The 16,430-nt window shown below is 43.9% G+C and overlaps 1 protein-coding gene across 1 annotated transcript in view; it reads right to left on the reverse strand.

Moving 5' to 3' along the window:
- Nucleotides 1-854: 854 nt before the first annotated feature.
- The window catches only part of LOC134226136 (uncharacterized), an 84,947-nt gene continuing 69,371 nt past the window's right edge, over nt 855-16,430 (reverse strand). Inside the window, 5 exon segments of the mRNA XM_062706714.1 lie at nt 855-6,315; nt 15,260-15,666; nt 15,668-15,737; nt 15,739-15,904; nt 15,907-16,429. Of these exon segments, the coding sequence (XP_062562698.1) occupies nt 2,370-6,315; nt 15,260-15,666; nt 15,668-15,737; nt 15,739-15,904; nt 15,907-16,429 (5,112 nt within the window). The 3' untranslated portion in view covers nt 855-2,369.

Below are 16,430 nucleotides of genomic sequence, written 5' to 3' on the forward strand. Positions count from 1 at the left end.
GAAAAACAGGCAGATAAGTGAACGCACCAAAATACGAATTTTCAACTCTAACGAATTTTCAACTCCAACGAAATCTGTGCTGTTATACGCTAGCGAAACATGGTGTGTATCAGTGGAGAACACTCAACGGCTGCAGGTGTTCATTAGCGATAGCCGGGCATCGCTCAGGATGAAGATCTTTCAAGTCGGCCCTTTGCACCACCGGAGGTGTACAGGATCCATAATGAATAATGATCCGACGGGAACAAGAAGGCGAGATGCACAGCGGACAAGGTGGATCGATCAGGTGGAGGACGATTTGCGGACCCTCCGCAGTGCAGCCATGAACCGAGCTGAATGGGGAAGACTTTTATGTATTGCACAGGCCACTCCGGCCTTAGTCTGGTAAAAAAATAAAATAAACCAACCAAGTATGTAGACATCTCTTGTGAATGTTCTGCGAGATCTTTGCCTATACCCGTGCGTAAAAGAAAAATCTACCTACCTTATTAGGGGTCGTACACATATTACGTAAACACTAAGGGGGGAGGAGGGTATGTCGGTTTTTTACGCACCATATAAATAAAAAATCATTTGTATGAAAAAATCTTACATGGGGGAGGGGAAGGGGGCGAAAATCCCAGACAAATTGCTTACGTAATAAGTGTACGACCTCTTACGAGACGTGCAGATTTCATAGTTGATCAGCCACTATGCTGCCGTGAATCGCAAGTCAGTCCCATTTGTATATGGATGCCATACATAGATGCAACTGACTTGTGATTCACGGCAGTATGGACATAATAGACTTACCCGTGCAAGTTCGATCAACGAGGGATTTCTCAATGAACCATTCAAATGGATTAACCATTAGCTATGTTTCCATTATCGTCAACATTAGTCTGACTATGTGTTGGTAGGTATATTTTGGGAGTAAATTTCGTTAAACGTTACACTCTTCTTTCCAATGTGGCCGGGGTTGCATTCCCTTTGTGAAAGTTCTCATTATTCGATCTTTCTCTTAGTGTGCTAGGTACAATATTTTTGTTTTTTTACATTATCACCTGTCTTAGGGCATTACAGTAATATTTCTTATTTGATTACTTTGTTTGTTTCGTTTGGAAAACATTTCAAATCATAAGTTCAGTTTTTCTTTCGCTCACTAAACATTGGCTCTGTGACAGACAGCGTACTAACACGACACAAAGCTGTGCTATAGCAATTTCAGTTTATCGATCTCGTTATACCTACAATTCGCACATCTCCACATGTTGCGCACTGTCGAGACCTCGAAAAAAATACATGTTGAATAATTCTATATGCACATCGTCGATTTTCGAATGTGTAAGGGGCAGCGGATTTGCAGTGTTGGATAAAAGTTTCTCACTTTTTAATCCAGGCGTGTTAGTTTACATGAAGATCAAAAAACATTTCTAGAGGTAATAGAAAGTGCAGTAATCCAGCGCTAGCATACGTTTTTGTCTCATAGCTTCCATATTATTGCTTCAGGGATAGTGACTGTGAACTTAATCAAAACATTGAAATAAATACCTATTGATGAAACACAAGTTCTAAATCCTATTGCATGGAACCATGGTTCGGCTACAACAGCCAATAACGGTCGAGTTTGTGGGATAATTACACAATTTTATTCAAAAACAGCGGCGACCATCCGTGAGAATATTGAAACAAAGCTTGATGAGAAAAGTATAGTTTAGGATATACTTAAGACATGGAGGGTAGAGGCGGAGATAGACAAACTAGCCCAGAATTACAGCACTTTTAATTTTATGTATGAGCAGGGACGTGTGACAGTGTTTTCAAACAAAAACATCACATTGGAAGAAAATTGAAAACCCACAATACAACTCTACACTGTGTATGTACACTACTTTCTATCACGTAGGTATATCTACAGGGTTGCTTTTTTGTATTTGCCAGCAAAGTAGCTAAATCTACTATCATACAAAACTACGACTTAAAACTAAGGATGAAACAACTACCTAAAACATGATCTTTTTTATCGACATCGTTTGATGTTTTCCTCAGAAAAAAATAAGCGTCTCATGATTATTCACTCTTTTATAGTCTACTAGTCTACTTGCTTCTCTTCGGAGAATTTCTTTTCATAGAACCTCTAAACATGATTTGTGTTTACTTTATATCGGTTTGCAGTATTTTGATGTATTTCTATATTTACTTGTCTGAAGCACTACTTCACTCTCTAAAGATACACCATATTGTTACATATCAAATAGCATGAGATAGTAAGCTTTTCATTAAAAAGAAACGACTAAAACATGTGCAGATCATATGACTGTCTCGAAAAAAGTAATACAACACAGACATCGCTACCGCAAAATAAATCCAAACTGAATCCAATAAACAGCCTAGTTTGAATCGAGCAAATTGTCTTGCAGCTCGCCGTGGGCTGCAATTGGTGCCCCTCCTCCTCTTCCTCCTCCGCCTCCACCACCACTAGCACCCGTCGGCAACGAATGCTGTTTCAGCTTACACTCTGGACAGAACCATTTTCCCTTCGGCGGCATGATGATGCCGACGCACTCGAAGTGGAACCATTCGATCCGGCAGTTGTCTCCATCGCACGCAATCATCTCCGAGACCTCGTCGTACGGACAACGACAGTAGCAATAAACGGATTCACCCTCCCGAGGGGGTCGCCACCCGGCTGGTATGCGGATCTGGTTGGCGGGGAAGAATTCTGACTGGATGCTGGGGAAGGAACCGAGAGGTGGAACCTTCGGAACTGCGGGATCGATAATCGGTGGTTGAAACGGTGCAACGGGCGCTGAGGCTGGCGGAAAAGCGGGAGCATTTTGGGTACGGGCCGATGGTATGGGAGGGGCGGATTTCGGAGTTTTGGTTTTGGGCGGAGCTCGTTTCCGAGCAGCGGGCGTTTTGGGTGTTCCACGGGAAGCGGCCGAGGACTTTTTCGGCACGGAGAGTTTCAGCTTCGGAAGTGGTGGAATTGGCCGATGAGGGGTTAATTTGATCTGTAGGGCGCCCTCCTGGCTGGAATCGCTGTCGGGATCGTTTTGCAACGATGCATTGAAGGGACTGGGAACAAGATGGTGCACTGGAACGTTAGGGATTTTTGAAGAATCGACTCGCGGTGGTTGTTGCAAAGATGCAGCTTGCTGCTGAATTGGAGTTATCACTGGGGGTGCAACTCTTGAGCTCAGGGGAGTGCCCGTATCGGATGGTTTCAATTTGGATGACTTCACTCTTGGTGGCGATGGTAGATCCTCTTTGCTCCATACCAAGTTAGGCGGAGGAGTAGGTTTCATGACTGAAAGGATAGACTTTTCGGGATTCTTTGCCACGATGGGTATGAGGATTGGTGGAATCTCATCGTCACTGGTATATCCGTAAAATTTGTTTGGCTTCCTGCTACGCTGAGATCGCTTGAGGGGAGCATCCGATTCAGAACTGTTTCCAGTACTAAGTCTTGGGGTCGGAGTTTTAGAACTAGGTGAAAACGAATGTTCATGAACTGTAGTCGATGCTGAAGGAATCATTGTGTTTTCTGTTGATTGCAATATTGGCGGTGCTGTCAAAGGAGTTGTCATAGGAACTGGGATCGGTGAGAACTGATCGGTGTGACTTAAATTCATTGCAGGAGGAATGTTTCGGATGGCATCCTTCAGCAATGGAGGTGGAGTCTTTTTCGATAATTTTCGTTCGCGTTTTCTTTTCTTCAGCTTAACTTTTTTCTTGGCAACCATTTCTTCGGGCAGCGACGGAGTTGACGGACGACTGTTTTCCACAATTCCGAAGCTATTCATTGGGCTCATACAGGTTTGCTGCATCAGCTGACGACGCTTCTCCGCAAGAAGTTGACTCGCCATCTTCTGTGGGTGTTGATCATAGAACTCTTCATCGGTTTCCGACTCGTCTGTCTCCAAATCTGACTCGTGTATTATGGTATCGGGATCAATCGGCACTGGTGGTTCAGCAGGTGGTTCTTCTTGCACTTGTGTCACTGGTTCTTCAACTTTCTTATGCTCTGATCCATGGGCTTTCTTTTTGTCATCTTTCTTCTTTGTAGTGTTTTCGTCAGAACTATCTGAGTCGTCTGAACTAGAGCTGCTGCTGCCAGAACTACTAGAACTGCAACTACAGTTCGATCCACATTCGCAACTGGAGTCCGAATCACTGCCGCTATCACTGGAAGAAGAATCGGACCCACTCTTTGACGCCTTTCGCTTCCTTGATGATTTCTGTTTCTTCGAAGGGCTTCCTGCATGAGCACTGCTCTTAGGCAAAGATTCTTGTTTCTCCTTCTCCATATTGCCATCATCGTCAATTACGATCGTTTCCCCAATTTCGCTAGCTTTGATTTCCGGATAAACCTTCTTATACATCATACAGTAGTCATGATCGGATTGAGACACGTGTAGCACCTTGCTATTCAACATCTTCTCAACAAACTGTTCCTCTGTCACTTCGTCCGACACCGAAGGCCTTCGACTGTTCGTGCGACTGGCTTGATAGTTTTTAAAGTTGTTCCATAAATTAACAATTTCTTCAGATTCCACTTTTTCTGTTCTATCGTCGTCATCCTCTTCATTTTTGACTTCCTCTTTCTTAGGTTCTGACATAGCCACTTCATCACCGGAATTTTCACCTTTGCTTGTACCAGAAGCTGATGGGAATCGTCGACTACTGGCATTAGAATGATCCGCATCTGATTCGTCACTACTATCACTTTCCGAAAGATTTAACGCCGGTAAGTTCATCAGATCAACTAACGCTTTCTCAGGATCATCCTTGGATCGTTTCTTTTTCTTTTTCCTTGGAGTTTCCTCGTTACTTTTTGATTCCTCGACCTTTTCTTCTTTCACCTCTGTCTTGACTTTGCTCTCGGTTTCCTCCTTCATTTTAGCTTCCTCCTGTGCCTTGTCGGTTTCTTCTTCCTTGGGTTTCACCATTTCAGCTGGCAGCACAACTGGCTCTGGTGTTGGTTCCCTCGCTTTCGGTGGAGATGGTGGTGCCGGAGGTGGTTCATAGTGCCTTTGTACATGCTTTAGGAGTAATTTTTTGGAAATAAATTTCTTCTCACAACCGTCCTCGCTGCAAGGATACTTCTCCTCACCATTGTGTAACCTCCGATGTACTTTCAAAGCCAATGACTTTCGGAATCCCATCTGACAAACTTCGCAAATAAATTGCGCTGGTGGAACACAGAAATGATATACGTGTGGCCACTTTTTCTGGAGACACCTTTTGCACACTACTCCTTCCGTTCCGTGTTTCCAGAACAGATGCTTCAAAATATCCGCCTTATTGCGATACGCAATGCCACATCGGTAGCAAAGGTGATGCAACTTATGCTTCCAGACGTGGTTCGATAGCGCTCCCTGTTCCACACACTGCTCCAAACAGACATCGCAAGCAAAGTGTCGTTTCCGCAAATGAACCATCAAGCGGAACGCCGAAGGAATGCCATCGATGTTGCACGAACAACAACGGAAGGTGTAGTCCAGAATAATCTGCCGATTGGGAGCTCCCGGACACATGTGACACAAAAGTTCACTATAGCTGAAAAAGTTTCCGCGACACATCATACATATCAGCAACGACTTTTGGTGCATTTTTCTGTTATGGAGATACAACTCTTTATGTATCCTCGTTATGAACCTACACTGGAAGCATTCAAATTGTTTCGGATAAGTGACGGCCTTCTGCTCCGGTGTCCAGCTAGAATCGAATGTTTCGAGATTGAAGTACAGTGGCTCCAGCTCATCAAGGCAGGACTTGAACCTCTGCACAATCGTCGCCGGCAAAAGCTCTTCGGCTGTAATGCTGTTGACCGTCGCCTGGAACCGATGCGTCGCAACAAGATGCAACGCCAAGTACTTCCCGTTTACGGCAATTCGCCTTGCATGGTTACAATACAAACAGAACGGGACCGTCGATCGAAGACAGATTTTTATGAAATCTCTTATGTGTATCTTGTCGAGTGGTTCCTCTAGGGTCAATTCAAACACTTGGGCGTCTTCGTCCGCAACGACAATGCCGTCGGATGGCGGCACAGGCGATGGTTCTTCGGGTGACGTTTCCAATGGTTCCGGTGGTACTTCTGGAGCCTCAGCCTCATTGTCGACTGCCATCGGTTCTGGAGCCGGCTGATGATGTCGTTCTGGCATAGGAGCGGGACCCATTTCCGGTGGCAGATGAACCGGTTGCCGATCACCTTCCTCTTCGATGTCCATTTCCACTGGATCCAGCTTGACGTCATCTTCGACACGCATCGGCGGTACAGGGACAGACTCATGTTGATGCTTCTCGGTATCGGGATGTATGGGCGCGTGCCTGAAAGTAAAAATAAAATTGATCATTATTATCATTTTTTTTTCAATATTTTTCGGCTCTGCAAATCTTTTAGATTTAAAAATAAACTCCACCAAATGAAAAACAGTTCTTAGTTCAACTTTATTGTGAGATGGGAATCTACACATATGTGACACGATTGTCCACCGACGACGAAGGATTAATTGGGACAAGTAACTTTTTAGGTAGGAGCCAATATTAATGATATTGTACTTCGACGTACGGATTACATTTGCAGTAACTTACTGGTTACTTTTTGAGCAGATAGATTTTTTTTAATGTGAGAAACGGACATCGAATCACCAACAAGATGGAAATGAGCTTCATAGTGTTGGGTATCTCCCAGCCGTGCGGGTAAGACGTGCGCGGCTCGGAAAGCAAGATCTTCATGCATGAGGGTGGCTGAGTTTGATTCCGGAGCCGGTTCAGGCAATTTTCGGATTGGAAATTGTTTCGGCTTTCCTGGGCATAAAAGCATCATCGTTTTTTAGCCTCATGATATACGAGATTGCAAAATGGTAACACGGCTTACGAAACCCTGCAGTTAATAAATCAGTAAGCGCCTTAATGAACACCAAGCCGCAGAGAGCGGCTCTGTCCCAGTTTAGGGATGTATTGCCAATAAGAAGAAGAAGAAGTGCTGGGCAACATACATCAATGCGTGGCAGACTGGCTTAATAGTACGTTATGCAGAAGGAAATAGTTTTTTTTATGTAAGAGCAGCTAGGTATAGCTTTTCTTGAAGATAGCAAAAAATTGTTGATTCCAACCAAAGTTAATTGCCTATTTCTCGGTTATTGCCCATCCGACATGGACATTAATTTACCAATGTTCTGAAAAACTCAGATGTGAATGAACATTATGTGGAAGATTTTGATTTGAAAAATGTATTGGGGGTAACCACTTTCCTTCGATGAGACTTGAACCCATATTCCTCTGGCGTACTGAGGGTCGTGGGTTCGAGTCCCATCGAAGGAAAATGATTACCTCCAATATATTTTTTAAATAAAAATCTGCCACATAATATACTTAGATTAGATGAGCTTTTGAGAGTCACTTCTATTATTGGCAGGAGGGTTTTTGTTCTACTTATTTATGAAATTTAATGGTCGTGCAATATTCTTTTGATATGCAAAAGTTAATGTTTAAGTCAAATTTGAGCATAATCAGTCATAAAAAACCCCCCTCACAATAATAGAATATAAACCTGCCAAAGCTGTCAATTATCTCTTGGTCTATATTTTAGTTTTTCAGAACAATGTAAAGAGTGTTGATTATTTATTAACGACACCACAGTTGATGTGCCTGGGGTAGGAAACGATTGCAATCACGGGTAATAAGTACCAAACAAGGAATTGCCTAGAATAACAAGTTTTTTTCTTACAATCTGGTTGTCTTCAGAAAAGGGTTATGCATCATCCCCACCCAAAACATTGTTTACGTGCTTTGCCGTAAAAAGTTTCTTCGAGAGTATCAAGAGAGCGAGAGTAACATTAAACCGCCATGGATTCAACTAGCATTAAATCTCAAAATTATGCAGCTGCCAATAATTAACGTATGCAATTTGTTTGAAAGCACAACTTGAGGGCTAGGAAACATGTAGCCTTTTGCAATTGCAGTTTTTGGGTCACAGTTTCTCATTTTTCTAAACTTCTTCACTCGCAAATATGGTAAATATTAGGGAAATAAAATGATTCATATAATAGTATTTTCGTTAGTACGTCCTTTTTGCATGCGTGCTGGGGGAATCTAAAATGCACTCTCACAATCAGTGTGAGAGTATTTGTACATGCAAACCAATTAGAATTCACGCTCAATAAGATGATTCGATTTTCTCTATTTGTTTGCAGTATGCTGCCTTTATTCAACGCAAAGCAAAAATGACCGCGTACTATAAACAGCAACCCATCTTTTATCTTTCGTATGTTCAAAATCAACAATCAATTCCTTCTTCTTCTTTCTTCTTCTTCTTATTGGCATTACATCCCCACATTGGGACAGAGCCGCCCTCGCAGCTTAGTGTTCATTGGAGCACTCTTACAGTTATTAACTGCGAGAGGTTTCTAAGCCAAGTTACGGCATTTTTGCATTTGTATATCATATAATGATGATACTTTTATGCCCAGGGAAGTCGAGACAATTTCCAACCTGAAAATTGCCGTAAAACTGGCAGTACCCTGGGAATCGAACCCAGCCACTCTCAGCATGGTCTTGCTTTGTAGCCGCGCGTCTACTCGCACGGCTAAGGAGGCCCCTTATCACTCCCTCCTAAGTGGGCTGAAAATTATCTACACATAGGGTGATGATATTGACAATCCATTTCTTTAAAAACTTTCGCTGGTTTAAATGAGATATTGCGGACATTCATCGTCGTTTTTTTGGTATTTGGCGTCAAACCAAAATGTAAGCAAGCCGTGGCTAGTGGAATAATTCTGTTGGAAATGCAATATATGAAGATTTATAACGATAAATGTGCTCATCCGTAGCATTATGGGCCAAGGTTTGAGCCGTTACCTCTATATTATCGAAAAAGCTGCTGTAGTTTTATCTTAAGTTTAGCATCATTTTACGCATCGCACATTTTAGCATCATTTTTCACACTGGATTTGCAGGCTATTGCAGGCACTGGATCTATAAGATTTTTCTTGTAGCCGTATTACGAAATGATGTTTTGGTGGTTATCTGCCTGAAAATGAGATGAAAAGCTGTATGGGAATGAACTTTCGGGTTCTATTCAGTGTAAAAACTGTCCTGTGTATTATATTGCTTTTGTTTCAGTTTAGAATGTTGCAAATGAAACTAATAACAATGGTCAATAAACGAAATTAGGCACCATAACTATCTTATATGCCTCACTCGCTCACAAAGCGAAGATCAAATAAAACACAAAATACATAAAATTTTACACTTTTAAATAGTAATGACTAATAAACATATCCAATAGAGCATATCCTTCCGAGGTGCAAAAATCATTGAGCGTATGTTCCCTCCATGCTTCTTTTCAGGATCCGCTCAACAACAGCATCTCGTTCCCCATATGTTAGGGAAGTGTAGCTGATCATCGTCCGAGTGCCAGCGAGGGACTTTCATGAAACTGTGCACCATGGTCCACCGGGAAAATAAGGAGGAAAGGGTCCTCCAGAAATTTAAGGGTTTGGTGTCAGGCCCTGCAAGTCAGCCAAAAAAAACCCTACGCAACGAAATAATCAACAAAAGAGAGTACGACCCCGGAACCATATCGGCGCAAGACTATTACAAGATAAAGTTAAGTTATATAGTTAAAGGATAAACAGAATAATAAAGCCTGAATTACTAAACGATCCGTAATTGAGTGTATCACCTCTCAAATACAACACAACCCTTACCATCCAGGAAAGGCAATCTCTAGGGCCAGCCATCAAGGAGAAAAACCACTTCGTGTTAAAAACTTCTCCTACATCGAACATCAGTCATTCATCTCGTCCTGTTGTAGTGTGCTGCAGTGGGTTGACGACAGTGTGGCCTCAGACAACACGTGTGTCAGTGGAACAGAACGAGCGAGTTTTACATAATAGTATAAGCCCGTCGCATGTAAAATAGCTCTACCAAGATCCAATATCACAGGTAAATTATATCAGAGCCACTTCATGCAAACCTTTACTAATACGGCAATTTCCATAGTAAGTTAAAAACAACACGTGGCAATTCACGCAATAGGAACGCCACTGCTAAACCACCGATTCGCAAGCTTCCAGTGTCCAAAGGTCACCACGTGAAGTAGAACAGGCAGGTAATATATGGCCCATAACGGTATTCTCTTCGTGAAACAAAGCGGTAAGCGCACCTTGAACGGAGTGCAGGAGGCCCTCAATGGAGGGCAAGTAACAATACCTGAAACAAAGATGTTTCAATCATGCTCATCCAGGCAACTTATTTAGGGCCTTTTCGCATTGCAGTGAGCCGAGTGTGTAAACTTGAACTGTGTAAAAATCCAAACGGACCACCAACACATTAACGGACGATTCGACACGTCACAGCCACGCACCACGCATATTCAGGGTCTGTCTCATTTGAGAATTGTTCAAAAGTATAGTCTGAAAACAAAAATCACCCTGTTATAAGAATGGCTACACAGCTACCTGTAGCAATTCCTAATAGGACATCGATGGAAAATGATTCGATATCTGTCAGTAATCTTACTCTGCATGAGCAGGGTTATTTGATACCTTATTGAAATGTCACTTTTAAGTTTAATTTCAGTTTAATTATCCAATTGAGACAGACCCTCAAAATCGTTTCGGTTCCAGTAGAAGAAGAAGCGGAAGTAGAAGCGGCTATGTAAATGCGAAGTGCATGTTTGCCCCTGTGTGCGTGACGAAAGTGATCCAAACGGGAGAAATATCGTGCGCGCTAAACGCAGTTTGTTTACGTGAGCGATAAGAAAGTTAATTGGAAAGCGGAAAGGCAATTGTTTGGGAAAGGATAGTGCAGAGGCAGTGGCTATGGAATGGTGAAAGTGCAGTTGGATGGGAAAGGTTTTGGTCGTAGAGGCAGCAGCAGTGTGTAAAGCGGCATACTGAGATTGGATACAGGTTAAGAGAGTGAACTGCATAAAGTAAGATTGTGTGTGCGAGCAGGTTAACAGCGAGGATATGCGTTGGCGCATTGCAGTGTTTCGGAAGAACGTCATAGACAGTGACGTAGGCAGAAGGGCCCCTTTAGGTGGGTAAGGCAGCGAAAACGTTCGCTTGTGAGAATGCTGTGATCAAGGTAGGACCAGTATGTAAGAGATAAAGGATGTAAAAAATACAAAATGTAAAATCAAATCCGTTTTGACTATTGTATGGATATTATCCTTGCTGGTATCTCCAGAGTATCAAATATTTCGTATCATTGTTCAATTCTTCCGATGTAGTGCTGGACCATTTCGATGATAGTCATTTGATTATGAGCGAGCAACAAGACCACTGCGACGAAAAGGGACTAGCGATTGGAAACTCGGTTCGTGGAACTGCAAATCTTTCAACTTCATCGGGAACACACGCATACTCGCCGATGTGCTCAAGGACCGTGAATTCGGCATCGTAGCGCTGCAGGAGGTTTGTTGGAAACGATCAATGGTGCGAATGTTTAGAGCTAATCATACCATTCACTAGAGCTGCGGCAACACACGAGCTGGGAACAGCTTACAGGTGATGGGCAATATGTAAAGGCGCGTGATCGGGTAGTGGCTGATCAACGAAAGCATCGTGCAGGTTGAGGGATCGTAAGGTTGGTTCTTCAACTTCAGTGATAATCAACGGTCCATACCTTACACTCCGAAGCACTGATGATGATAAGGACGTATTCTGCGCGCAGCTGGAACGTGAGTACGATGACAGCTGACCAAGCCACGACGTCAAAATCGTCATAGGAGACGGAACGCTCAGGCTGGCCAAGAGGAGGAGCTAGACCGACGCCATTGAAAAGTTCAGCGCTCATCGGCTAACGAACGAAAACTACTACGACTAATTGATTTCGCTGCCTCCAAGAATATGGGCCATTCGCAGCACCTACTTCCAACATGCTGTTCCCTGCATCGGTACACCTGGAGATCACCACTGCAGACAGAATCGCCAAATCAACCACGTTCTGATTGATGGACGGCACTTCTCCGACATTATCGACGTCAGGACACATCGTGGCGCTAACATCGACTCCCGCGGAATTACCACCTGGTGATGGTTAAACTGCAGCCTAAAAACCATCTGTCATCAACAATGTTCGGTATCGACGACCGCCGCGGTAATGACCCAGAGCGACTGAAGCAAACCTGATGTCGCCACTGCATACGCGCAGCATCTCGAGGCAGCGTTGCCGGGAGAGGGTGAGCTCGACGGGGCCCTCTTGAGGACCGGGTTGAATACAGTCAAAGGCAGCCATTAACGACGCAGCGGAGAACAACGTCGGCATATAATAAGCTGACGGAACGATAGGTCTGGACGAAGAGTGCAGACAGATTCTGGAGGATAGCTGACGCAGCGCGGGGCGGTCGCGCTGCAGCAAGGTACCTGACAGAACGTGGAACGTTATAGACCGAAGCGGAGACAGCAGACCCGGGCCTTTTTCAGGAGTGAAGAAACGCCACCTGGAAGAAGCGGGAGTGCGAGGAGATGGAACAGCTGTGCTGTTGTCAAGATACACACGCAAGTTCTATCAGAAGCTCAACGCATCCCGCAAAGGCTTCTGTGCCGTGAGAGCCGAAATGTGCCGGGATAAGGATGGGGAGCATCTTGACGGACGAACATTATGGCATCGAAAGGGTGGAAGCAGCACTACGAGGAACATCTGAATGGCGTTGAGAGTACAGGCAGTGAAAGTCAAGGTAGCGGAGGAGATGACTCATTAAATTCAGCGTGGACGATGGAAGCCAAATCCAGCCTCTAACTTGAGGGAAAGTTAAGGATGCCATCCAACAGCTAAAGACCAACAAAGTAGCTGGTAAGGATGGTATCAAAGCAGAGCTCATCAAGATGGCCCCTGAAAAGCTGACCACTTGCCCGTACAGACCGATAGTCAGAATATGGGAAACCGAACAGCTACCGGAGGAGTGGAAAGGAAGGGGTTATATGTCCGCATCTACAAGAAAGGCGACAAACTGGAGTGTGAGGAACTTTCGAGCAATCACCATCCTTAATGCCGCCTACAAAGTGATATCCCAGATCATCTTCCGTCGTCTGCTCTTCATTAGTGAACGAGTTCGTGGGAAGTTACTGCCGGCTTCGCTGACGGCCGCCTCTACAACGGAACAGATCTTTACTGTACGGGCAACCTTCCAAAACGCTGTGAATACCAGGTCCCAACGCACCATCTGCTCTGTTGATTTCAAGGCGGCATACGACAGTATAGACCGTGTAGAGTCATGGAAAATTGGTGACGAGAACAGTTTCTTGAGAAGCTTACTTCAGAATGATCAAAGCAACGGTGGATGAAAAAACTGTGTGAAGATTTCAGCGAACACTCCAGTCTGCTCGAATCGCGCCGGGGACTATGACAAGGTGATGGACTTCGTGCCTGCGTTCAACATTGCGCCTGAAGGTGTCATGCGGAGAGCCGGGGTGTAACAGCCGGGGCACGATTTTCAACAGATCCAGCTTAACGTATTTGCTTCGGCGGATGACATGGACATTGTCATTGAACATTTGCAAAGGTGGCAGAACTGTACACCCACCTGTAACGTGAGGTAGCAAAAGTTGGACTGGTGATGAATGCTTCACAAAGACAAAGTACATGCTTGTATGGAACTGAGCGCGACAGGGATCGCCTGGGAAGCAGTGTAAGAAGGATAGACGGGGATACCTTCGAGGTGGTTTGAAATTCGTCTACATCGGATCCTTGTTAACGGGTATCTGTGAAAGCCGGGCTCTATTAAGGGCTCCAGAAGAAATCAGGAGTCGAAAAAGATTCGCCACCGCACCAAATGTGTCATGTACAAGACGCTCATAAGACCGGTTGTCCTCTACGGCATTGAAACATGGACAATGCTCGAGGAGGACTTGCAAGCACTCGGAGTATTCGAGATACGGGTGCTTAGGACCATCTTTGGTGGTGTGCAAGTATGACGGTGTGTGGCGGCGAAGAATGTCCATGAGCTCGCCTAACTCTATTTAAGGAACCCAGTATCTAGAAGGTAGCCAGCAAAGCCGGAAGGGTACGATGGGCAGGACATGTTGCAAGAATGCCTGACAGCACCCCTGGTGCAAAGATGGTGTTCGCTGCCTGGATCTGGTAGTAATGAGGACGCAGGTGAGCGTAGCGAATGAGATGGGCAGACTAGGTGCAAAATGATTTGGCTATGAGCGTGGGTCGTGGTATCTGAGGGGATGCAGAGGATGTGGCCTCTGAATGTGTATTGTATGTCAAATTGTTGATTCAGTATTATCTGTTTAGATGTAAACTTAAATAAATGGAATGAAACAGAGCATAATGGATACTATTTCTAAAAAGTAATAGTTTTGAAATAGTAAAATCATTTGTTTACTTAATCATGTTCTTTCGTCGTTGTGCTAAGTATATGCTAAATATGGCGGTCGATGGGAAGATCAAATTGAAATAATTTTATTTGGTGTACTAAACCTAGTTTGTTTTTCAATTTTTTCAGGAAAACATTCAACAATGATATTTTGTAATCTCTCCAGATTTTTCAGCACTTTGACTGGTACCCCAAAAAATTGGAAAAAATAAATGATTTTATAATGCGCGAAGTTGGGCGCGCGCGAAATTAGGGCACATCACGGTACCACAAGACAAAGTTAGAGAGTTGTATTAAACATACGATCGCAAATTGAACGTAGAATTACGTATAGTGCGATTGTGGATACAAAGTTTGATCATCAACATTTTAAGCATGTTCAAGGCCGGATAGCTTAATAGCCGAAATGTAGGCAATTTTACTGTTAAAGCGTACCTCATTATTGGCTAGCGAAATTGAATTCTCCAATAGTTAAATGTATTGAATCATTTGTTTAATATAGTTGTATGAAGGAATTTCCAGAGTTTACTGACTGGATTCCATACTCAAAAATTCGGAATCCATTGAAAAAGCTGAGGCTGAGTTATTGGTTCTGTACTTCCGTAACTACTTCTTTTCGTGATGTCCCAAATTTGAAACTTTGGAATGAACGCACCTATCTTACCGAAGGACGTAATTCTACACAATTATCAATTTAAGATTTATTTATAGGTTTTGATTGGATTTGTAATTCATCCGCCATTACGTATTGTTTTCCGAGGTACCCCCTGGGGCCTGCGAAGGCACCCCCAGGTATACATGTACCCCATGTTGTGAACGCCTGGATTAATGGAACTTTTCCAATTTGGAAACTATTTTCGTCTTCAAAGAGTGTGCACTGTGCATCCCCTATAGGCAATCTTCAAAATGGTATATTTAATTCAAATAGAAACAAACACAAACCAACTCACCTCCACCGCGTTTGACTTCACCGGTACGCTTTCGTCGTGTTGCGGTGTTGATTGATCTTGCACTTCTTCGTCATCATCCTCTTCCTCCGGATCATCAGCACCCTCGTTTTCATAGTCACTCTCGGTAGACGACTCATCGCTGCTCTCGATCGGCGTGCAGTACTCCTTCGGGATCTTCACCTTCAGCTTCGGCACCAGTGGCGGCCGATTCAGTTGTTCATGCTCGCTAGGAGATTCTGGCTGCTTTTTTTGTTGTTGCTCTACCATTACCGCTGGCGGCAGCTCTGTTGGTACCGGTGGCAGCTCCGCTGACGGTTCCTGCGCGTTCAACAAACTGGCCGGTATTGTCGAGAGGGTGGTGGTTGTACCCTGACCAAAGCTAAGTGGAGCCGTGTGATCGCTGCAGCAGGGAAGATGAGTGCTGCTGAAGTAGCTCAGGCGGATAGGAAACAGGGAACAAAACAAATGGGTGTTTCCAGAGGCCATTTCACTGGCTGGGATTGTAGAATGGGACTGTTGAAATTTGGGAAGGTGCTTCGCTGGTTCGGTTGCGATAGTTTCAGCTTTTTGTTTTGCGGCTTTCGATTTGGCAGAGTTTGAGGACCTCTCCTGAGTAGACTATTCGTTTGATCGCGTTCTCATTAGTAATGCTACCGTTAGTCGTATGATTATCGTAGTTGAACATCACAGCCGTTGAATTACTACTGGCGTTTGTGCCGTCGTAATTGTTGTTTAAATTATTTTTAACGCTACTATTAACATTATCGCTAGAACTAAAATTGTTGCTGTTAAATAGTTTTGTCTGCTCAGGCGGTTGCTCCACTTTTTTCTCACATTTATGTTTGGACTGTTTGAGGTCTCCACAATTGCCACAACGCTCCAGGTAATCCGCACAATCGTGTTGAACTATCGCTGACCCATCGTCAGAAGGTATTTTCTCGAAAATATGCTCACAACGAGCGCACATCAGGTATAGTGGCTGGCTGATATCCACGTTCTGCTGGTGTTGCTGCTGTTGATATTCGTCGATGCTGGCCACGTGCTTCTTGTGTACTTGATGCTTAGCTTCCAAATGGTTTACCAGTTTATCGGCAGTTTGGAATATTCCCAAGCAGTACAAGCAAATATATTTCTTGTGCACCTCTCGCATGTGTTTA

This window comes from Armigeres subalbatus, chromosome 3 (assembly GCF_024139115.2).
Source record: "Armigeres subalbatus isolate Guangzhou_Male chromosome 3, GZ_Asu_2, whole genome shotgun sequence".
NCBI classification, from domain to species: Eukaryota; Metazoa; Arthropoda; class Insecta; order Diptera; family Culicidae; genus Armigeres; species Armigeres subalbatus.